The sequence below is a fragment of the Carettochelys insculpta genome, chromosome 6, assembly GCF_033958435.1.
Source record: "Carettochelys insculpta isolate YL-2023 chromosome 6, ASM3395843v1, whole genome shotgun sequence".
NCBI lineage: Eukaryota > Metazoa > Chordata > Testudines > Carettochelyidae > Carettochelys > Carettochelys insculpta.
The window spans coordinates 116245414-116270603 of record NC_134142.1 but is presented as its reverse complement, the minus strand read 5'-3'; the positions used below and the strand labels follow the sequence as shown (position 1 = coordinate 116270603).

General features: G+C 45.5%; 1 protein-coding gene and 1 long non-coding RNA gene across 6 annotated transcripts in view; one reads left to right on the top strand and one right to left on the bottom strand.

Moving 5' to 3' along the window:
* Nucleotides 1-25190, top strand: part of CPT1A (carnitine palmitoyltransferase 1A) — a 90870-nt gene that overhangs the window by 48514 nt on the left and 17166 nt on the right. For all 4 annotated transcript variants that reach the window (XM_074997931.1, XM_074997933.1, XM_074997932.1 and 1 more), the window contains exons 14-16: nt 10068-10184; nt 13173-13337; nt 14541-14675. In XM_074997931.1, coding sequence (XP_074854032.1) covers nt 10068-10184; nt 13173-13337; nt 14541-14675 — 417 coding nt within the window. The remainder of the gene's footprint in view (nt 1-10067; nt 10185-13172; nt 13338-14540; nt 14676-25190) is intronic.
* Nucleotides 14697-25190, bottom strand: part of LOC142014794 (uncharacterized) — a 28354-nt gene continuing 17860 nt past the window's right edge. For both annotated transcript variants that reach the window (XR_012646043.1, XR_012646042.1), the window contains exons 2-3: nt 17035-17224; nt 14697-15085 (exon numbers count right to left, since the gene is read on the bottom strand). This is a non-coding gene — a long non-coding RNA (uncharacterized LOC142014794). The remainder of the gene's footprint in view (nt 15086-17034; nt 17225-25190) is intronic.

Below are 25190 nucleotides of genomic sequence, written 5' to 3'. Positions count from 1 at the left end.
TACAGCTCCCTGGTCTTACATTTGCTGTAATACCTCTCTATATCTTCATATTGTTCCTTTAACCATTTCTCTTTATCCTTTCTGGCTGCTTTCCTTACCTCATTGCATTTCACCCTATATTGCTGTTTTGCCATCTCAGAAACATCTCTTCTGATCTTCAGTGTGCTCTTCTCTTGAGCCAACTTCAGTGTCTCCTGGGTAATCCGCTTCTTATGGATCTTCTCTTCTTCTGGAACAGTCTGCTCAATTGTCTCTTCTATAGCAGTGGCTATCCCTGCAACTTGCTTATCTAGATCTTTCTCTGTGGAGATATTCTTAATCTTCTCTTCGAGCACTGCTCTGTATGCATTCCCTGTTTCTTCCTCACCTAGCCTTGCCACGTCTCTTCTTTTCTTAAAGTGTCTTACATTTTCATTTGAGTTTTATCTTGATGTTTGTGATCACTAGACTGCGGTCTGAGTCTATATCTGCTCCTTGGAAAGTTCAGCACTGCTGAAGATGTTAACCATCTTCTTATCAAAATCATATCTATCATGTTCTTGGGCTTCTTGTCATTCGATTGCCATGTCCACTTCTTACAGTCCTTTTGTTGGAATCTCATGTTGCAGATCACCAGCTCATGCTCTGTAGCAAACTCTAGTAGTTTCTCACCTTGTTTGTTTCTTTCTCCATATCTAAACCTTCCCATGACTCTCTCCCAGCCTTACTTATCTGTTCTAACCTTCATATTCCAATCTCCTCTGATGATCAACACATCTTTCTTCGGTATCTCCTCTACCGTCTTTGTCAAGTCTTTATAAAATAGCCCAGTCTCTTCATCCATACTGTCCGACGTGGGTGCATACACCTGGATGACTGAGATGTTGAACAGTTTTGCTTTGAATCTGGCTACCATCATTCTTGCACTCACCGGTTTGTATCCTATTAATGCTCTTGTAGCTGTTTTGCTAAGAAGGAATCTGACTCCCACTTCATGCTTCATTTCGTTTCCTAACCAAATGACTTTCCAACCGCATATCTCTCCTGATGCTGTCCAACGGTGCCAGTCCAAGTATAGCGCATTGGTATCTCTCCATCTCCTTCCGAAGCACCTCTAATTTTTCCAGGTGCCCACAGTGTTCGGACGTTCCATGTTCCAATGGATAGCACTTGTTAGTTGTAATTTTCTTTTGGTAGCCAATTTATCAATCCAGCCCTGATCACTCGATTGGTATGGCAGACCTTGTTTATCTGGGTGACGTCTGAGCTAGCATCTTTTATCATTTAGTTGTACTGGCATTAGATTTCATTAATGTTGTTTGACAATCAGCACATCGACACTCATCTGACCAACCCTCCTCCTTCATCCAGGCTTGGGACTGGCATGGAGCTTGTAGAGGCTTCATGGCAGAGTACATGCATTGCAGCTCTTAAATTACACTCATCTCTCGCTGTACGAGCACAGTTCGTTCCCAGATTTCTGCTCGTAGGCGAAAACTCATAAGAGAGACACTAAATTCCCCTTAAAGTACATGTAAAAGCCTCTAATTCATTCCAAGGGCTCGTAACTTGACATTAAACCTGTTGAGTTTAGGTACTTTTCTGATGTATTTGAATAGTTTGGCACCAGAAATAGGATGTAGTGTGTGTATGTAGAGCAGGGATTTCCAACTTATGGGTCGGGACCCAAACATGGGTCCCATTAGATTTGTTAAGGGTTGCCAGCTGGGCAGTTCTCAGCTGTATGTGGCTGTTAAAGAAGCCATTTGCAGTTCTTAATAGTGCTGCCTCAGGAAGATATCTATCAATAGCGATAACTGCTGGAGATGGCAGCTATCTCTATCACGAGGGATAGCAATTACCTTATGCCTAGGTACTGAAACCTTAACACTGGAGTTAATTGCTGGGAGGAGGGCTGGGGGAGCCACCCAGCCTAGCAGCCACAGTGAAGAGGCTGCGGGAGGAGGAGGAGTGTCTAAGTCTGGGGCTGTTGAGGGATGCTGGGGGGGTGGGGAGGGCATCTAAGACCGGGGGAGGTTTGAGGCTGCAGGGAGTGTCTAATGCTGGGGGTGGTTTTGGGCTACTGGGGCAGGTGTAAAGCTGGGGGCAGTTTGGGGCTGCTGGGGGGTGGGTTTCTAAGGCTGGAGGAGGTTGGAGCTGCTGGGTGGGTTTAAGGCTAGAGGCAGTTTGGGACCACGGCGGGGGCAGTTAAAACCCAGCCGAGGGTGAGGTCTGCAGGGTGAGCAGCGGGTCTAATACAGTAAATCCTGGAGTTATCCAGGGGTTGTTCCTGCAACTCCTGCATAACTCGAATTTTCCTGCAAGGGGTGTAGAGCCAGGAACCACCAGGGCTGGTCATTTTCTTGGCTCCCAGAGTGGCAGGAGCTCGGAACCAGGGGCAGGCTGGTTCCAGTCTCCCCATGGCTTGTGGGGCCGGGAAATTGATCACCTCATGGCTGGTCAGTTTCACATTCCTGCCATTGCAGGAGAGGGAAGCAGGCTAAGAGCCTTCTCCTCTCTTCCCCCAGCCCTAGGGCTGTCAGACAGCTGCATGTCTGAGGGATGGCGGGGAGAAGGCTCTCACTGTGAGTCTCCCTGCCCCTCATCCAAGGACCCCACAGCTGGAGCTGAGCCAGCCACAGGGCTGCACTTCTCCCCACCCACCAGCCAGGGACACCGATCATATAAGCGGGGGAAGTTGACTCATATAGTGAATAAAGGTAGTTATGTATGTTCCTCATATTAGCAAGTATTCATAAGTAAAGTGCTCATTAAATGAGGGATGAGTATATTCAGTTTTTTTTCCAAATTGGAAAAAAATGGCTCTTCTTGCTGTTTTCATTGGTGACCCCTAGGCCAGAGCATAAAGCTTCAAAACTGTCTCTTCTGTCCTCTCTTTCTTGGTCAGCAGTGATCTCCAGTACTATTTCTATTGCTTAGAGAACCACACATTTCCTCCAGGTGCAATAGCTGTCTTTACATCCCTCGCAGCTGATGGAGGAGGTTATTTGGACCCAATCAGATCTGGCCTGGGAGACACCCTTCCCCATTCTCCCATACATCATGACAGAGCAGGCAAAAGCCACAATACCCTGGATCTTCCACTTCACTAACATCAACCCAACCTCCCCAGTGGTCCCCTTAGATATTTTTGATGGGATGACTGAGAGTTGTGAACCACTAGGGTTGCCATTTTCGCCCAGTCCTTGCATATGGTTGGTCATCTCACAGCAGGAGTGTAATCACAGACCAAGTGGGTGCTGAATATCATCCATTCAAGCTATAACATCAGATTTCTCTCATACCATGTCCAGAAATCTCCTGTATACCTCTTCAGAGACCATTCTCACGAGGAGATCATCCTCCAATGAGTAGAATCCTTTCTCCAGCAGGGAGGATAGAGAAGGTGTCTCTTTAGCATCCAAGAAATGTTTGCTATTTGAAAATTGTCCTAGCTCCCAATAAGAAGGGAGGGTACGGATCTCTTTTGGGCTGCTTTCAATACAGTGTCCTAGCAGCTGCACCCAGAGTTTTTATAGGTGTGTTAAAGTTAGTGACACAGTTCAGTCCAGTGTTTCCTCTAATTTTTGCCATTCATGTGCAGTATTAATTGTTACGTACACCATATCGAGGTAATATGCAAATGTACACCACCAGGAGAAACAAAAAAATCTAGATATAGTTAATATTTTTAAGTGTTACTGTAGGGATAATTATTTCAGCTAGGACAGATTAGGCATTTTAGAGCTCAGTCAATTTTCAGTGTAAGAGAGAACTAAAATAACACACTTTGAAAGAAGTATCAAGAACAATTAACAAAAGTAATACAGATGTGTGCTGGCAGATGAGTGTGCAAGACATACTGCCCCTAAAGTACACTTACCTTTTAAGAAGGTTGGGTCTCAGCTGTCTGGAGGCTGCTTGTGTAGACACAGCAGCAGCAGCCAACCTGCTTGCCCAGGCACACTCCTGAGCCCTGTTATTCTTCCTCTCCTCCCCCCTGCACCAACTCTGAATCCATAGAGATGATACTGAGATGCGGGAGTAAAAAGGACATCCTGACAAGTAGGAGGCTCCTGGGAGCTCTAAAACATAGGGCAGAAGCAGCACAGTAGTTGGGGAAGGTGCACGGTACTTGACAACCTGCTGGGTAGTTGCCCAGCTGTGCAATTTACAGCGAACTTGAGTTCAGACACAGTGGTTTTGCCATTGTCCCATATTAGAATGGTTGGCTTGTTGAAGGAGGGGTCTACCTAGAAGCCCTTGCATCACATTTATCATTGCTTCAACTGTCATCCTTAGGCATCAGTGTAAACATGGAAAAATTTATCCTGACACAAAAGTAGACTAGAATTCTAGGAACGCTAAACTCAGTCAGGGCGAGGCTTATATCACCCCTTGAACACAGCTTGATAGATTGGGCCATACACAACTCTTGAACATTGGTTCAGAATGTTTCCCCTTTTTTTCCTTGGGTTGTATAGCGTCATGTTCTTTGTCAGACTACGCCTACAATGCCTGTGAGCTTAGCTTTGAAAAGCGAGCATCTGTGAGTACTTGTGCACCCGTGCACACCCACACCCACATACCCATAAGCAAGTACAATGTGAAGGTTAAAGAGAATGCCTAGTTAACTTGATGGAGAGATATTGGACAAGTCTGTGTGAATGTTCCTATCCCTTACACCTAACAAGACAATAATTACGGATGGCTCTACGAGGATGGGGAGCCCATGTGCACAGTTGCGTGGTATGCCCCAAGAAGTCAGAATGGATATAAATCTCTTGGAACTCTAGGCAGTTTGAGTTTTTAAAGCCTTTCTAACATTCATCCAGTCTCACCATTTATTGATAGTGTCACACAACATAAAAATCATCATATGTATAAACAACCAGGGAGGAGCAAGATCTATTTTTCTGTGTATAGAAGTAGTCACTTCGTGGAACTGGTTTATCAAAAACCATATCACTGTCAGCTGTGTACTGTTCAGGAATCTGGAATTCTCTAGTAAACCGTCTCAGCAGGCATATCACCGTCAATTGCAAATGAGAGCTACATAATTTGCTAGTAAAGTGCATCTTCAGTAACTGAGGAAACCCCACTTGAGACCTGTTTCTTCTAAGGCAGATAAAAATGAAACACATTACTCCAGGGGAGCTCCAGGAAGGCACTCCAGAGGCAATATTCTGCTACTGCTGTGATTTTCAGCTGTGTGTCTTTCTCCCATGGTGCTATTATCTCAGGTTCTGTGGATCCTACTGGACAAGGCCTAAGTCATCCTCATCATCCCCAAGTGGCCTGGACAATTTTAGTTTCCAAGTCTACTGGAAATGTTTTCTATTCAGCTGTCAGTATTTGGTCCCTCTCAGATTTTTTGACTAAAGATAATGGCAGTGAAATATCCAAATCTGGGTTGACTTCATTTCACAGCATCGTATTTCGAAGGCAACAAACCTAGAATATTCCTCTTAGGAAGTTATGCGAACCATTCTCAATAATTACAGAAAAGACTCCACCAGAAAATGCTACCTAGCCAAGTGGAAACATTTCTCCCTGTGGACCAAGCAAATTAAATATCTCCCAGCAGATGCTCCAGCCATTTTAGCTTTTCTTACTCTCAGGATGCCTAATAAAGGGGAATAATCACTTCTCTAAATCTGCTGGAAATGTTCCTCCTAATGCACTCCAGTATGCCATAAGCCTTCTTGCCTATCAGGGCATGCTGTTGATTCCTATCCAACCTATAATAGTAATATATGGAGGTACACATCTTATAGAGCTGGAAGGGAGCTCAGGACATCAGGTCCAGTCCCCTGCCCTCATGGCAGGACCAAGCACCAGCCCACACACCCCCTTTTTTTTAATTCTATTTGCCCCAGAATCCTAAATGGCCCCCCTCAAGGACTGAACTCACAACACTGCGGTTAGAAGACTAATGCTCAAACCACTGAGCTTCTCATCCAATGTAATTCCCAGGTCCTTTTCTGCAGAACTACAGCTTAGCCAGTTGGTCCCTAGCCTGTAGCAGTGTGTGGGATTCTTCTCTCCCAAATGCAGGACTCAGCACTTGTCCATGTTGAACCTCATCGGGTGTTTGGCCCAATCCTTCAATTTGTCAAGGTCAATATGGGCCCTATTCTGAACCTCCAACATATCTACCTCTCTCTAGCTTAGTGTCATCTGCAAACTTACTGAAGGTGCAATCCATCCCCTCATCGAGGTCATTAATAAAGATGTTGAACAAAACCAGTCAAAGAACCAGTCCTTTGGGCACTCTGCTTTAAACCAACCATCAACCAGACTTCAAGCCATTAATTACCACCCGATGATCTAGCCAGCTTTCTATCCATCTTACAGTTCAGTTATCTAATCCATACTCCCTTAACTTGCTGGCAAGAATTTTATGTGAGACGTTGTATCAAAAGGTTTGCTAAAATCAAGATATATCACATCCACTGACTTTTCCATGTCCACAGAGCCAGTTACCTCATCATAGAAGGCAATCAGATTAGTCAGGCATGACTTACCCTTGATGAATCCATGTTGGTTGATAGTGATCACTTTCCTCTCTTCCAGATGCTTCAAAAGGGATTCCTTGATCCCTGCCATGATTTTTGCAGGGACTGAGATAGGGCTGAGTGGTCTGTAGTTCCCTGGGTTGTCGTTCTATACTTCTTTAAAGATGGACACCATATTTGGGAACAAGGCAGTCATCTAGGACCTCTGCCAATCTCAATGTGTTTTCAAAGACAATGGCCAAAGCCTCTGCAATGACATCTGCCAGTTCCCTCCACATCCTTGGAAGCATTAAATCTGGCCCCATGGATTTTTGAATGTCCAGCTTTTCTTAGTTGTCCTTAACCTGTTCTTTTTGCACTGAGGGATGTCTAACTCCTTCCAATTCTGTGTTGCCTAGTGCAGTAGTCTGGAATCTGACCTTGTCTATGAAGACAGAGGCAAGGTATGAGAGTATCTTTACAGCCACTTTGCTCCCTGGTGGTGGAGGCTGTTAATGAGTAGGAATGATAGGGCCAGCAGGCTCCAACCCCCTAATCTATGGATGCCAAATGCCTAGATTTGTTTGGAAGGAAAATCTGCTCTACACAGGGCCTGTTGCTTGGGGTGACTAACCATTTGGTTATCTTGAGCCGCTATAATTACACTGGGCTTCTCTCTTTAAGTTCAAAGACTCGTTGCCCGATACTTTGCAAGATGAGTTTTGTGCCATCCCTTAGTGGGGTAAATTGATGTCACACCTGTCTCCAGGCTTCCCTGGATTTGGGGGATGCTGCTGCTAGGGCTCTTGCTTTGAGCATCACCTTGCTTCGTGTGGTCTGGTTATAGCTTTATGGTTTCCCACCTAAGGTCCAACAAATGATCCAGGACCTTCCCTTCAACAGGACTGAGCTGTTCACTGAGCAGACCGACTACTGTTTCCACAGGTTAAAGGACTCTTGTAAACAGTGAAGTCCCTGGGTATGTGCCTCCTGGCTAAGCAACATAAGCCCTTTAAGCCGTAGCCCCCATCACAGCCTTTTCAGTCTCAAGAGTATGCTGACTTTTATCACCAGCGGCCCTGCTATTCATGCCTCAGGCCCACTTGCCACAGTCTGGGGCCAACCATGGCCAGTCTAAACCTTTCTCCTGGGCAAAGCATTAATTTTGGTGGTGCACCCTAGGACAGATGCTTGGAACAAGTGCGGCCCATTCTTCTCTGCAACTATAAGCCATCCACAAGGCAGTCATCCTTGGAAAAGTGGACACACTTCTGCTGGTGTCATCAGTACAGCCTTACACCTCTGTCATGCAGGTGTTGGTTTACGTTGTTTCTCTGAAGCAGCGGGGTCTTGCCTCTTTTTCCCTCAGGGTCCACCTGGCAGCCATCTCAGGCTTTCATCCTGTGAAGGGTGGGTGTTCAGTTTTTGTGAACACTGTGGTTGGGCGCTTCCCCAAGGGCGTATGGACTGCCTTCATCTGCCAGACTGGGACCGTAATCTGGTACTCCAGGTGCTCTTACGCAAGAAGAAACTGAGGAGCTTTTGGGTCAGCAGGGTCATACAGGACCCCGTACCAATGCAATTTCACAGGGCTCCACAGCTGACCAGACACATCACAGCTAGTATTAAATTTTCTGAAAGTCAAACGTGCTGTGCGCGCGCACCTAACTTGAATAGATATGAGCAACACATGTTGAAGAAAGTGGGTAACCATTTTATTTCAGTGAGTGGAGTGAAGAAGAGCCCACCCTTTTTAAAAAATGCCCATCTGTTTCTGTGTCTCCTTGCCCCTCCTATTTTATTTCTTTTCAGCACAGTTCCTTGCCTTCAAACCCTGTTTAATCTTTTCACGTTTAAGTATATATCCACTCCTATTGACTCTTAACAGCCCTGAAAACCAGTGCAAAAAGGGTAAATTGTTTGCTTTGGAGACCATGTCTATTATTTGTCAAAAGTGTTTTTTGTTTTTCATACATTTTTGGACATTCGTGGTATGGGGTCCCTTGCCTCTGTTTGCTGGAAGCAGGTGACAGAGTGGATTACTTGATTACCTGTTCTGTTCATTCCCCCGGGGACATCTGGAATTGGCTGCTGTTGAAAGAGCGAATACTAAGCTGCATGGACCTTTTGGTTTGATCTAGCATGGCTGATTTTACATTTCTATAGTATTAGCTAGTAGTTTTTAGTGATCTTTCAGAAGGCAATAGCCATATCCAAATACCTAGTAGTCTTTCTCTCATCCCTAATAAGAAATTGCAAAGGGATTCTGGGACTGAGATTTCCCCCTAGGAGCCTGTCTCATTCAATTTTTTTCTGTTCAATCACTACTGAGGAGTAATTATTATTTTAGAGAAGCACTAACTATTTGATTTTTTTTCTAATTTCCTTTATATAGGTGCTTTAGGGGTATGGAATCCACTTCTTGCTAGTATCTTAACAGCCCAAGAATAAATTGAATTTGATATAATTCTCTGAACAACTAATGACTAACTGATTATACCTAAAGAGGTAGTTAATTATTTAGAAAGTAATAAATAATTTACTATGTTCTAAATAACAGTTGTGTACCAGGTGGCTAGCACGGTCTGTCTGTCAAATGAAGGAAGTCAGTGAAAAGCAAGAATTTGAAAATGTGTATGGAGTAACAGGTTTGCTATACAGACACTGTGTTCTGTACTCAGGGAATGCTACCAGTACAGCAGGTTCACGTACCAACTGGGACTCACATTGAGGGGTACGTAGACATAAGTGGGACAGTCACTTTATACTCTACTCTGATTTACTGCTGCTGTGAAACTGACACAGATTTATGGAGTAGGTATTTTTTATTGCATTTGTGGTAAAACATACTTTGGAACTCTCATTTTTACAGTAAAACTGTTTATGTTCACTGCACCAGAGTTGTAGTCCTGTTCTAAACACTGGAGAAAGAAATCAAATGTGCAGTGCACTAATGAATAAAAGTCTGCAGATATAGTTTTGTGTTCTGAATTTAATGTACTATTTATGCGAGTTTGCTTGTCTGTGAGTTGAGTCTGCTGTTCACGAACTCCTAAATGGTAAGAGCTAGGTCCACCAAATTTGTTGTGGAGCTCACAGTTACGCTGTTTAATGACCAAAGGAAGACCTCAAGCGATCAGAGATGGGGATGAGGACAGCAATAACCCCTGTGGGCCAACAGGGGGGCGGGAGTGAATGAAGGCTTCCTGCCTAAAGCCCAGGCAGCTCATCCTGTACCATAGCCAGCCCTGGGGAGCTGCTGCTTGGACACCACAGCCGTTGCCAGTTCCTGGTCCACCACACTCCAGGCCTTTGCTCTGAGACTTTCATCACCCTCAAGCCTGAGTCCCGCTTGCGCACACACGTGCAGCTTGTATCCTACCACACCCTGGAACCCAGACTCCTTTACCCCTCAGCCCCCTGTCCTCAAGAGCCTAAGCAACACAGGGTAAGTTTTCTAGTAATTAATATTTTCTATAGCTTGAAAATGGAATTGTTAGTCTAACGCCAAAATGAAATGCATTTGAATTCTATAACCTGCAGCTCTTTATTGCATAATACATATAGTTGCATATGCTTTGTTCTCTGCAGAATGTTATGGCTTGTGAATGCCTTGAACTGGGCTATACAGAGGATGGGCATTGCAAAGGAGACATCAATCAAAATATTCCTCTCCCCACCAGACTGCAGTGGGAAATCCCCAAAGAAGTGAGTTTAAAACCACCAATAAGGTTCTTGAGTTCACTTTACTTTTGTCTCTAGTTACCTTATAGAGAAGATAATTTACCCCACTCTGCGTCAATTCATTTGAACCTTTTCAGAGGTTTGGGTTTACATGAGCAGCCTTGAGTAAGAGACAACCATAACATTTAGGTTTTCATCTTACCTCCTTGCTTAAACTGAGAGAACTCTTATTGAAGGCTTTCCCTCAAACCTGTTCAATTTTTCTGACCAAATTACTAGTAAAAACCTGATGAGGTTGCACTGGCTAATTTGTGTGTACCAGCATTGAAAAACAGTCATAATTTTTAAAGATTTAACAGCACTGTAGCATCAATAAGATTTCATTACTTCATTTAAATTGTGCTCCAGAATACTTGTTTGCTACGTAACACAAGCAGTAGTCCACTTACAACATGTATTTTAACTATGCTATTTTATGCTAATCTTGCATTTTTAATTACTTGCTGATACATATAACTATGAATATAAGTCAGTTGAGTGGGGATGGTTGCAGAAAATTGAATATTTTTCTCTTCTTTTCTTTTCGGTATTTTATTTGGGGCATGGTTGCAGGAGATGCTGTAGCTACTTTCGCCCCCTTGAAGTTTGGACCTCTGAATTTCATACTTAAGATTTGCTTAAGAGCTGTCCTTTAATTTCAAAAGAGCTTGTGCTGCTCTGAGCTTTGCCTTTGCTGCAAGGCGCATGTTTAAGTGATTAAGATGAAAAAAGGCTGGTCATTCAAGTAATTGAAGCATTATGTTGCTGCGTACTCCATTTCAAAGACAGGAGACAAACGGTAGAAATAAAGAAAATAAACAGCGAGGTGGCAAAATTTGCAGTTGATAAAAAATTGCTTAAAATAGTTAAGTCCAAAGCTGACTGACTGTAAAGCCTTACACAGAACTCTCATAAAACTAGGTGATTGGGTAACATAAGGGCACATGGAAATTTGATAAACACAAAGTAATACACATGGAAAAATGTAATTCCAAGCATACTTACAAAATTATGGGATGTAAATTAGCTGCTACCACTCAAGAAAGAAATCTTGGAATCATTGAGGATAGTTCCTGTAAACATCTGCTGAATGTTCAGTGACAATCTAAAAAGCTAATAGAATATTGGTAATTATTAGGAAAGGAATAGATAATAAAACAGAAAATATCATATTGCCTCTATGTAAAGTCCTGGTATGCTCACATCGTGAATACTGTATGCAGAGCTGGTCACCCCGTCTAAAAATAAATATATTGGATTTGGAAAAGGTACAGAGAGACAACAAAAATTATTGGGATAAGGAACAGCTTCCTTATGAGGGGAGATTAAAAAGACTGGGACTCTTCATCTTGAAAAAGAAGTGACTAACAACTGGGGGAAGATGTTAGAGGTCTAAAAATGATGAATGGTGTGGAAAAATAGAGTAAGGAAATATTTACTACTTCGCTAACATAACACAAGACAGTCACTCAATGAAATTTATGGGCAGCAGATTTTAAAAGAAAAGCAATTATTTCTTGGCAGTCAACCCGTGTAATTCATTTCTAGGGGGTGCTGGAAAGGCCCAAAGTCACAAAGTTTGCCACCTCACTGTTTACCCCTTTATTTCTACCCTTTGTTTCCTGTCTTTTAAGTGGAGTACCTGGCAGTGTTTTCATGATTAAGGAACCTTCTTGAATGAGTAGTAGAATGGGCAAGGGGTGGGGTCTCTGTAGTGCTTTTGCCAAAAGCTGGGAAAGGGAGACATGGGATGGGTTGCTTGATGATTATCTCTTTTGTTCATACCTTCTGAAGCATTTGTGGCATTGGCCACTGTTTGAAAGACAGGATACTGGGGTAAATGGATCTTTGGTCTGATCCTGTATGGGCATTCTGATGTTCTTATATAGAACCAAGATGTATCTTGTCCCTGCTGTAACCCACTCCCCACCCAAAACTAAGAAGGAGCCAGGAGTCCTAACTCTGGGTGTATCTCTCTCTCTCTCTGAAGAGTTAGTAACAAAGAAAGAATGTACATTAAAATTTTAAGCAGAACTAGTGTCACTTAAGGGACTTGCCACAAGATGTCACAATGTTAGTGTTAGAGCTGAATGGAGCTAATATTTAATTCCCTTTCTTTTAGATGGGAATTAGATTAGATATAGTGCTCCTGTCAGCTGATTGCTACGCTATCTGCCAAAAACCCACAGATTTTAAAATACCTGATGTGTATGTTAAGGAAGGGCTGAACAGGGTCCGTGCCTCTTCCCCAGATTTGCTGCTTGGCTTGTACTATGTTCAGCAACACTGCTGAAGCTGCTGTTTTCATTTTGCCCACCCCTGCCCTCACTCTGCTCCCAATCCAACCACACTGCAGTGGCATGTATAGATTGTGCCCTCCTCCTCTTTCCCCAAAATAAAATCTGAAATGGCACCCCTGCTGTGCAGCCTGGGGAACCAGAAGCCTTTGTTAGGTTGAGACCACTTGTAATAAGGGCTGGTTTTCGCTCAAAATTCTGTCTTAGGGACATTCAAGTTCAAGGGTTGCCTGAATCCTGGTCAGGCTACTACTTAATACTGTCTAGATTTAAATTTTACTTTATGCTAAGATGGCAGTTGATAAGAAATTTACCCAGTTTTTAAGTAAGTACAACAGAAGGGTAGCTACAGAAGCACTCATTCATTCTATGTGGATCCATAAATATCATATTCTACTACTTCAGTTTTTGTGACTTGGAAAATGTCCGAGTATGAAAATTAGAACAATTTTGTTGGACCTCTAGAAGTGTGTTGACTTACCTGTTTTTCCTTTTTTTTTTAAGCATGTGGGAGTCTAAATAGCTTTCTGGTCAGATTTTTTGTAGCTATTTAAAGCAGGAGAAATTAATTATTTAGCTGTAAATAAAATATAGGAGTGTGTTTATTTTTACTATTATCTTTAAGAAAGTGTCATTTTGTGTTATATATGGATTTTAAAAGTGTTATTTTTCTTAGTGCCAAGAAGTGATTGAGAGTTCCCTGTATACTGCAAAAGCTCTAGCAGATGATGTGGACTTCTACTCTTTTCTCTTTGATTCTTTTGGCAAAGATTTAATCAAGAAAGCCAAAATAAGTCCTGATGCCTTTGTGCAACTTTCCCTTCAGCTCGCTCACTATCGGGTAAGAACCAATAGCATCTGGTTAGTTATAGAATGCCACAGAAATAGATATAATAAAGCTGTAGCATGGTTAAAAATGTGCAGACCTCTAAGATGCATAGGCTTCAACTAACGTCCTCTCTGTCTCCACTTCTGCTAAAGTTAGCGGAGATATTAACTCCCTTCGATTTCAGTGGGAGTGGGATTTCAGTGGGATTAGGCCCAAAATGATCTGCCAGCTGAAAATTCATGATTCCAAAGCTCGCTCTCTCACTCTTTGCTGCTTATTTAGTGATCTATTCACAAATGTCCTGCATGTAAAGGAAATGATTTTGATAATCTAGTGTATGTTATGTGTTACGCGTAACATCTGTTATCATGAATTATGCAAATTTACTTTGTAACATTTTTAATCATACATGCTTGGTTACTCCAGTAGTGTTCATAGATAGTTGAATTGTGATTTCTTTCCCCTTTGTTTAAACCTTTAGTTGTAGAGTGCTTTCAAGTGCATCTCTATATCAGAGTCCCCATTCCTATTGTAGACCTTGCTTGGTAGTGTTTCTCAGTTTAAGGTATTTACACTCCTTTTTTCTGATGCTGTTGTAGGTAGAATCGCGCTCTCTCTCTCTCTCTCTTTTTTTTTTTTTTAAACATGATCATAGAAATGTAGACTTTTTCACTGCTGCCAGTTTTCTCATCCTAAATTTTGAAAGTATCCATGAATATCCCTTGTTAGGAAATCTCCCTGAGCAAGAGTTCATGATATCATCACTTGCTGCCTTCAATAGAAGGAGCAACTGGTTTGTACATCTGTCCTAACTTGTATTTTAACTGGAAAGGTTGCTGATTTGCACAATTCATGGCATATAATTTCCTTGCTAAATTTTAAAAATAGCACACGGGACATAATGTACCCACATACTATGTCCATTTACTGTTCAAATAGGCTGTGGATCATGCCTTATCAAACTATTGAAAATTGAAGAGAAAATTTGGTGGGATAGTTTTTTGTTAGGCTTTTGGTTGCTTTTATTTGGGGTGTCTGAGCCAATTTTTTTCACAAACTTTGGGGCACAACCTGTTTCAAGTTTTTGGATAAATGTGTAAATGCTACAGTTTTGTCAGTTTAATGTATGCTGTGACTTTTTATTAGTTTACCTGCAACTGCTGCTTTATAACACCAGGTTGAGACTGAGTAGACTTTTTAATGTTGTCTTTCAAGGACATGGGAAAATTTTGCTTAACATACGAAGCCTCTATGACCCGCCTATTCAGAGAAGGAAGGACAGAAACAGTGCGCTCATGTACTATTGAATCATGCAATTTTGTTCGAGCTATGGAAGACCCAAACCAAAGTGTAAGTCCATTGCAACCATTTATGAAAAATTCTCATCAATTTTTGTGCACATATATAGGTATCCAGTAATAAAACGCAGACTTCCTATGACAGTACCTTAGATGCATTTACCATGTTCTCTGCCAATCCAGAAATAACATTAGCCATATAAATAAATCCCATAATAGGTTTTAAATGCTTATGAACAACTATATCTTCTTCTTCAAGTGGTCCCTGTGGGTGCTCCACAGTAGGTGTCGGGCTTGCCCCGGCACCGCAGATGGGAAATTTCCAGCAGTCTCCGTCGGGTCGCGCATGCGCTGATGCGCGTCGGTCCTTCGCGCGCTTATGGTCATGTGCGCAATCCGGTCCCCGCCAGTTCCTTCTCAACCGCCAATGGCTGCAGACGGAATCTGCTCCGGCTCCAATGCCTGAGAAAGATAAAAACTGATTTACTTACTGTTAATAGTTATTAGTTGATAGTTTAGTTATTACAGTTGAAGTTGTTTTTGTGTTTAGATGTGTATATAGTTTAAAAAAAAAAAAGAAGAGCAGAGGCGGCCGCCTCAGGTGGTCTGCTATCTTAAGGCCACGAACGTTATCTGTTCCTGGACTGAGTAACTGTTAAGTGCTCCATTAGCATTCACAGACTTAAACACCCAAGCAATGTCCTCACCGGGGTTTAAGAAATGTGACTCATGCCGTGAGGCTATGCCTGCCTCAGATGGACATAGCAAGTGTATCCGTTGCCTCGGGGAGACCCACGTTCCTTAAAAATGTCCTCACTGCTCTAAGCTTACAGCTAGAGCCCGAAAGGACAGGGAAATGAGGCTGAAAATGTTCCTATTTGATAAGGCCCTCCAGCCTGGACCATCAGAGAAGCCTCACAAAGAGGGACCCTCAGGGTCGCACAAGAGGAAGGCGGCTTCCCTAACCACCTCTGTGCAGAAAAAGAAGAAGCTTTCCCCAGCTCGATCCCTGCCGGTAACATCCATGAGCGGGACGAGCTGAGCACAGGGCCCAGACCCGCTGGCTTCTCATAGCGGGAAGGCCTCAGTGCATGTAGCTGTCCAACGGCCTCTGACCATTAAGCAGTCGGCACGGAGGGCCCTGCAGGCACCGGAATTGGCGGCACTGAGCCTTGCGGCACCGACGGCACCGGAGTGAGGGTACCCGGCACGGGGCCCAACGGTGCCAGAGGAAACTACCCGCACGGCACTGCGCGCACCGGAACCGAGTGCGGCACCGACTACAGTGCCGAGGTCCCCGGCTCCAGAGGGGGCAGCACCTGCGGCTCAGGAATGGGGAAAAGTGAAGGCAAAGACCCAGCACCACAGTCCTTCTCCAGAGGTCATCGCATTACCATTATCACCTAGCTCTCCCCCCGAGATACATCAGGCAGCAGCTCCAACAGCCTGCCTTGGACCTCCATCTCCGTTCCTTCAACCACCATCCCCCTGGCTTAGACAACTTTCACCAATCTCCAGCAGGGATCCCTATGAATGCTATCACAGAGGATCTCCGCCATTGTCAACGTCATCTCGGAGGTCACGCCCTTCTACACACCATATCTACACTTTCCGGTCGTGGTCCAGGTCTCCATCACGGGGCCCTTGCCCCTGTTAAGGCCGCCCGTACCATACGGGACACTGGCACAGAGGGTCGGGATCTCGGGGTAGATCCCCATCCACACCTTGCCAACACCCCAGCACACATTCCCACCCTGGGGGAAGATCACAGCTTTCCCAGCCAGAGAGTGGTCCAAAGGACCTGGACCCCTATCCAGAACCCTCAAAAGAGCAAATATATGAACAGAGTCAGGAACCTGAGGATTTAGAGGAGATGTATAATAGCGATGCCTCCTCGTCCTCCCCAGATGAGGCAGTTGTCCCTGGGGATATCTCTCCCCCGGACGACGTGAACAATTCCAAGAATTGTTCAAGAGGGTAGTACAAACACAGGACATTCAAATAGCAGAGGTGCAGGAGAAGCATCATAAACTCCTGAAAAATCTGAGACCCCTGGCTTCATCCAAGATCGCCATCCCATTAGATGCAGCAATTATGAAATCAGCCACCAGCATATGGCAGACTCTGGCTTCCATCCCTCCAACAAATAAGAGGGCAGATAAGAAATATTTTGTTCCAGCAAAAGGCATGGAATTTCTGTTTAGCCATCCACAGCTGAATTCCCTGGTGGTCGAATTATTGCAACATAGAGCCAAGACACCCCAATATAAGTCAGGAGGATCAGATAAGGACACAAGGAAATTAGACCTACTCGGCAGGAAGGTTTATTCCTCATCTACCTTACTACTGCAAATGGCCAATTATGCCGCACACTTGTCGAACCACAATTTCGACAATTATTCCAGACTTACCTCCCTCATGGATTTTCTTCCAGAGGACAAAAAACCGGTCTTCAAAACGATCGTCCAGGAGGGCTACACGGCCTCACGAGCAGGAGTTCAAATTGCCTTGGATGTAGCGGACACAGCAGCTCGTTCCACAGCCATGGCTGTAGTAATGCGTAGGGAATCGTGGCTCCAGACGTCCGGGATTCCCAGAGATCTGCAAGTAAAAATCGCAGATCTTCCATTTGATAGACAGAGGTTATTTGCAGATTCAATCGACTTGATCCTACACTCCAGCAAGGACTCGAGAGCCACACTTAGGACCCTGGGTATATACACCCCCCGGTACAGGAGGAAGAAGTTTTACCCACAGCAAAGGCGTTATGCTTACCAACCACAGCTTACTCAGTATCAACAGGGGTATGACCAGGGGCGCCACCAACAGCAACAGCAGTATAGGGCCCCTAGACATCGCCCCCAGCAGGGTCACGCACCCTCCGGGCAAGCCCTGAGACAGCAGGTGTGACGGGTACATCGAGGACTGCAAGATCAAGACTGTCTCTCAGTGCCAATCTCATCACGTTTCACCATCAGCTCAAACCATTCTACTCTCAATGGCAAAACATCACCACAGACAGATGGGTATTGGAGATTATAGCCACAGGGTACACAATCCCCTTCCAATCATTGCCACCACCGAAACCTCCCACCAGGTCCTTTTTCAAGGACCCCTCTCACCAGACAAAGTTAAAACAGGAAGTGGACCATCTCATGTTCATAGGGGCGGTGGAGAGAGTACCGAAACAATTCCAAGGGAAAGGCTTCTACTCACGGTACTTCCTAACAGAGAACAAGACAGGAGGCTGGAGGCCAATCCTGGATTTACAGGCCCTCAACCGGTATTTGCGCAAGCAGCGTTTCAAAATGACTACAGTTGCCTCCATAATCACGGCACTGGACGATGGAGACCGGTTTGCAGCTCTCGACTTAGAGGACACGTATTTTCATATAGCAATTCACCCGGCACACAGACGTTTTCTCTGGTTTGCAGTAGGCAGGGAGCATTTCCAATACAGAGTTCTTCCATTCGGTCTCTCTTTGGCACCCAGAGTTTTTATCAAAACGCTGGCGGTAGTATCAGCGTACCTACACAGGCAAGGTGTCTTCATTTTTCCATACCTCAACGACCGGCTACTGAAAGGGGCCTCAAAAGCAGAGATCCTACGCATGATACGCATCACTACAAACAGATTTGCCTCATTGGGCCTAGTCATCAACCTCTCGAAGTCAAAGACTGAGCCCATGCAAAATAGAATTTATAAGGGTGCGCATAGACTCTACTACATCAAGAGTATACCTGCCCGATGCCCGTTTCCGCACCATCAAATCCCCGGTACAAGTAACAACGTACAGCCCCACTGTGCCAGTCCTAACATGTCTACAACTGTTGGGGCACATGGCGACCACCAGGTTTGTGGTACAGAACGCCAGGCTGCATATGCGAGGCTTGCAGCATTGGTTGGCGAGCGTTTACAAACCAATAGTCCATACCATCCACAGGGCAGTATCACCCACAACGGAGGTGTGAAGGTCACTGGCATGGTGGGCAGACCCCAAGAACTTACTAGTAGGGGTGCACTTCCGCCAACCGCAAATTACCGTTTTTCTCACGACAGATGCATCCCATATGGGATGGGGAGCGCACATCGGCAACAAAGTAACTCAAGGGTTATGGTGCCCTGTGGAAAAGACACTGCATAGAAACATACTAGAGCTCAGAGCAGTGTTCAATGCATACAGACGTCTTCAAAATTGCCTACACAGCAAAGTAATCGGGATAAATACCAACAACACCTCCACTATGTTTTATATCAACCGACAAGGAGGGGCCGGATCTTGTGCGCTCTGCGTGGAGGCTGTCCGGTTGTGGAACTGGTGCATTGTCAACAATATAACCCTAAAAGCCTCATACTTACTGGGTGTCCACAACGTAAAGGCGGACCAACTCAGCAGACGCTTTGCGCTCACGCATGAGTGGCAGATCTATTCTGACCTGCTCCAACGAGTGTTTCACAAATGGGGGTTTCCCCAAATTGATTTGTTTGCCACTCACAACAACAAGAAATGCCTCCACTACTGCTCCAGAGCGGGCATAGGACAGGGGTCCTTGGGGGATGCCTTCATGATCCCATGGAAGGGCCGTCTACTCTCTGCATTCCCTCCCACAACACTCATCCACAAGGTTTTGGAGAAAGCCAAAAGGGAGAGATCACACATGATACTCATAGTCCCAACCTGGGACTGACGGCAATGGTTCCCTCTGCTTCTGCGCATGGCATGCCGCCTGCCACTCCCCCTACCGGCAGTGCTGGACCTTCTCACGCAGGCTCAGGGGTCCACAGTGTACCCACATCCTCGAGGACACCGCCTACAGGCGTGGCTAATCCATGGCTCAGCGCCTTAGAGAGCACATGTTTGGAGGGAGTGAAACAAGTCCTGGCGTGCAGTCGAAGGAGCTCCACCAGAAGGACTTATGCGCAGAAGTGGACGCGATTTACCTCCTGGTGCTCTTCCAAGCAGTTAGCTCCTCTAGACGTCCCTATAACTGTAATTCTAGACTACCTGCTGGAGCTGAAACGAGACGGACTCTCCCTATCCTCGCTAAAGGTCCATCTCGCAGCTATATCAGCGTTTCGACACAAAGAGGAAGGGCCAACCATATTCGCCCATCCTGTCGTCACAAGGTTCCTAAAGGGGTTGGTAAACCTGTACCCTCCTCGGAAACCGCTACCACCGTCATGGAGTCTGGAGTTGGTACTCCACACGCTGTCAGGACCACCCTTTGAACCATTGGCCACGGTCCCCCTCCAGTTACTCACCATGAAGACAACCTTCCTTCTTGTGATTACGTCAGCCCACAGGGTGAGCGAACTTGCAGCCATAATGGCGCCGCCGCCCTGCACGGTGTTCTCAAAGGAAGCGGTGATCTTACAATTGCACCCAGCCTTCGTTCCAAAGGTTTCCTCGGAGTTCCACATTAATGAACCAATAGTATTACCCTCGTTTTATCCTAAGCCTCGAAACTCCAGCAAGGAGGCGGGGCTGCACTTACTAGACGTGAGGAGGACGCTGGCCTTTTACAGAGACAGAACTAAGCCCTTTTGGAAGACGGAGAGACTCCTGGTGTCCCTCGTGCCCAGGTCGAAAGGAGAAGGCCTATCCTCACAAAGGATCTCAAACCACATCATTTCCTGCATTAGACTGTGTTATGAGCTTCGCAAGACCCTTCTGCTAGTTCCGCCCAGGGCGCACTCCACCAGAGCAGTGGCGGCATCGACGGCCTTCTTCAAGGGAATGGCGCTAAGAAACATCCGCAGAGTGGCGACTTGGTCATCTTACGACACCTTTGCCAAGCATTATGCCATGCACTGGGTGTTTGATGAGGATACATGCCTGTCGACAGCAGTCCTTTCAAGGGCAAGCTGCACATAAATCAGGTACCCACCTCCTTTTTTGGTGTCACTATTGGGTAGTCACCTACTGTGGAGTACCCACAGGGACCACTCGAAGAAGAAAGAGAAGTTACTCACCTGTGTAGTAACGATGGTTCTTCGAGATGTGTCCCCGTGAGTGCTCCACAGTAGGTGTTGGGCTTGCCCCGGCGCCGCAGATCGGAAATTTCTAGCAGTCTCCGTCGGGTCGCGCATGCGCCGTTGCGCGTCGGTCCTTCGCGCGCTTCCGGTCATGTGTGCGGTCCGGTCCCCACCAGTTCCTGACCAACCGCCCGGGATGCTCCTGAAAAACGCCAGACAGAGATCCGAAGTGGGGAGGAACGGGTGGGTAGTGGAGCACCCACGGGGACACATCTCGAAGAACCATCGTTACGACACAGGTGAGTAACTTCTCTTTTCTTTCTTTCCTTAAGAAGAAATAAATGTCAAAGCTTGGATCTATGCTGCAAAGTTTTGTATGCATAGGTATGTCGGTCAAGGGTCTGAAAAAACCATACCCTCTATCTGACATAGCTATGCCAGTAACGCCCCCAGTATGGACATTGCTATGCTGACAGAGTACTCCTTTCATCATAGCTAAGTTTTGGGGATGTGATGGTACTAAGCCAACAGAAGAAATCCTTCTGTTGACATATGCTGCTTATGCACTAGGGAACTCTGTATAACTACACGAGTAAAGCATTTGTAATGTAGACAAGACTAAAGTGCATGGCTAATGATGATGATTTGTACTACTTTGTCACTGCAGCAAGACTTCAGAATTGTTTATGTAAAATGAGAAGTGCAGTACCTAAAACACAAAGTGACTCTTTTCTTTGTAACTTATTTGTAGAAACAAAAATACAAATGTCTTGCCATTTTTAAGCAAATATGTTTTTTTTGCCAAAGGAGAAACTAGGAAAATGAATGCTACAGGTTGTGCCTCTCCAGTCTGTCACCCTCGGTGACAGATGAGAGAATTTGCTGGACCACAGGAGATCATTATTATCTAGCAGCATTACCAACACTTTCACTGTTTACTGAGTTTACGGGACGTTTAGGGGTAAATTTCAGCTTAATAGTAGCAGAGAGAACACTGAGAGCCAGGACTGGTGGCTGGAAAAATACTTTATGGGATCATGGGAAACAGCCACACCCATAATAAGTGGTCATCCATCTCACTAAAATTATGCCAGATTACCCATGTGCGGGACGAGTGTGTTCCAGATTAGAGAGGCTCAACCTGTATTGCAGGGTAATTTTTCATTATACAAAGTACTGTGCCAGCTATGTTTGTGTTTTACTTTGAGTAAATATTTTATAGTGGTTTCAGTAATGTAAGTGCTGACAAGGGAACACAAACCTTTCTAGTTGGTATACTGTGGTTATAGCAATACAATCTAGCTAGCTAAACTAGACATAGAAGAAAATATTGAAAAGTGCTGTTTTTCTCCTGATCTTTATCATAAATTGTGCAGCTGCTATTCATCTTCACTCTGAGGTTATCGTAAATAGTGGTATTTCTTTGTGTGATTGCTCCTGTGCATTCCATTGTGTGTGCGCACGTGGTGTGTACACAGCTGTTGGAAGACTTTTCCCATGCGGTACCCATGAGGTCATCTGTGGTGCCCCCTGCAGTGGCATTAGCAGCGTTGCTTATAAATGCTCCTGCTGACCTGACTCCTGGTCAGTTCCTTCTTACTGCCTACTGACAGTTGTTGGATCTTCTACCTCTGCTTCTCAGTTGGTAGTGTTACCAGTATTTATTTTTTGTGTTAATTGGTTAATGTTTTCATATACTGTTAATAGTTATTAGTGCTTGCAAGGGTTTTCCCTCACTCTCACTTTGTCGTGCCCCTGGGGCATACATTGGCCCTAGGGTTTCAAACAGCGTGAGTGGTGTGGCAAGCCTATGCCAAAAGGTGATCCAGAGGCGGCTTGCCTAAAATGCCTAGGGAGAGTCACTTGCAGGACAAGTGCTGAGTTTGCAGGGGACTCAAGCCTAGGATGAAGAAGAGGGATGAGAGACTTAAACTGGTCCTTATGGAACTGGCTTTGACTGAAAGAACTGGCCCCGTCTTCATCAGTGCAGAGTGCTCCTGACTTGGTTTGCGATGCCTCAGCCAGACAAGAAGTATCGCCACCAGTTCTAGCACTGAAGACCAGCTCTTGTTACCACTCCTATTCCCAAATGCCAAAGAAGATGAGGCATATGGAAGGGGTTCATTTGCCCTCCAGGAGGTCGAGCAAAGCTGTGGAGGCACCACATGCTGGTACAGGTGTGGTGGGAGTGCACTCGTAACCGACTCCAGGCCCAGAATGGGGTCTGTCAAGTCTGGCACGAGTTGCCTCTCCAGCACCGGTGCCTGGAGGAGCTGCACCTCCCCTCCGTGCTGGACATGTTTGAGGTGCTGAGAGAACTCATTCAGCTGGCAGCACTGGCTGGGCCACCACCTGTGAGCTCAGTGTCAACTCTGCTGGTGACACCAGCACGACCCTAACCCTTACTTTGGTGTATGTGATTGCACTGGCACCCTTGTGGTCAACATTGTCTGGGGAGTTAATCCTGGCATCAGTGTAGCCAATGTTCACATTGGCTCTGGCACAAGGCCTGGTGACCTCTGTGGCACTGGCTGGGTTATCAGTCCAGCAGACAGTGCCTCCTATGGTGGGGATGTCCTCAGCTGGTGGTTCGCCAAATGGCACCTTCATTGAGTTTGGTTCACCCTTTTGTGGCTCCACAGGCTCCCAGGCACTGGCAGAAACGTGAGTCAGTGTCCTTTTGCAGCCACTCCTTGCAGTGCTGATTACTGGCGGTGTCAGAGTATACATCAGTCTCACACCTGAATTCTGTAGTTTCATGGAACACCCAGTATCACATGTCGTCGATCCTGCACTACCACTGGGAGCCTTCAGTTGCACCTCTGACAGTGCAGCTTCCCAGTGGCCTTCCTGGACACCATGAACCTACTGCCAAGAGTAGTTTTCCAAGCCATGGCAGGCATTATCCTGGATCTGAAGCGATGACCATGGTCAGGCATCGCATGAGGCTGCCAGAGCACATAGCCTCAGGCATGTATGTGCTCTGCCACTCTCTTCATTTCTGCCATCTGCAGGTATGACTGGCTTCTGTGCTCTGACCATCCAGAGACCCAGTGGACCTGGTGGTCACATTAAATGCAGTGACTCTAAGGTCCCTCGACTGGTGGCTGCGGGAACCAGTGGTGTACAGGGGAATCCCCAACACAGCCCCAACTTATTCCAGTGATGGATGCCATAGACATGGGTTGAGGCATACCCCAGGCAAATTTCATGCCTAAGGATTGTGGATAGAGGAAGGTCTGTCCCTTCTCATCAGAGTCTGGGAACTATGGAAAGTGCACCTGGTGTGCCAGGCATTTGTGTTGCATCTCGGGGGAAGTCTGACACACAGTACCACAACAATGTTTTCATCAGCCAGTGGGGGAAGGAGGAGAGGCAGTCCTCACCTCTGTGCCAAGAAGCCAGAGGGCAGAAATGAAGGTGAGAGTGGCAGAGCTCATACATGCTTGCTTCAGTCAGGGTGGATGTGGATAAGAACATAGCAATGTTCAAATAACTGAAACGCTTGCTGAAGATGGCAGCTGGCTGTAACTGTGCATCCCGGGAGGTAAAAATACTCTCCCACCGTTTTTTATATGTTACCATTCTTGATGTCTGATTATGTCCATTTGTTCTGTTGCATAAAGACAATCCAGAGTGGCCAACTTATGTGGCTGAGGGGCATTGCTGACACACAATGCCATGCATCGTGTTAGTAGATGTTCAGGAGAATGAGTCTTTGATGGTAGGGCTGATGTGCTTAGGTCCTATGATGACGTCACTAAGGTAGATGTGTGGACAGAGTAAGTAATGGGGTTTGTTGCAGGGATTGGTTCCTGGGCTAGTGTTTTTGTTGTGGAGTACATGGGGTATGTTTCAGGTTGCGGGGCTGTCTTTAAGTAAGGACTGGCTTGCCTCCTAAGGTCTGTCAGAGCGAGGGTTCATCATTTAGGATAGGTTGTAGATCCTTGATGTGTTGGAGAGATTTTAGGTGGGGACTGTAGATGATGGTCGGTGGTGTTCTGTTGCTTCCCTTCCCTCCCCCGGGGTCTGTCCTCAGTAGGTGATGTCTGGGTACCCACCTGGGTCCGATAATGTTTTTTCATTTCCCCAGGTGGGTGTTATAGTTTTAAGAATGCTTGATGGAGATCCTGTAGGTATTTGTCTCTATCTGAGGGACTGGGAAAGGTGGTCATTTTTTGGGCAAGACTGTAAACAGTAGTGGTGTGTTTCAGATGAAAACTGGAGACATGAAGGTTTCGGTATAGGTTTGTGGTTATGTGAACATCACTTATACTGTTCTGTACAAGAAGTGGTTCTCTTGTCTGGTCCAGGCTGAGACTGGTTATGGGGTGGAAATCCCAGTGAAATTCTTCAACAGCCTCATCATTTATCAAGATGATGATGTCATCAGCATAGCACAAGTACAGGAGGGACACTTGGGTACGAGAGCAGAGGAAGTGCTCTAAGTCAGCCATAAAATGTTTGCATACAGTGGAGCTATACAGGTACCCATAGCAATGCTTCTGGCTTAAAGGTATAAATGGTCCCCAAATCTTAAATGGTTGTGGATGAGAACAAAGGCACAAAGCTCAGCAACCAGCTGTGCAT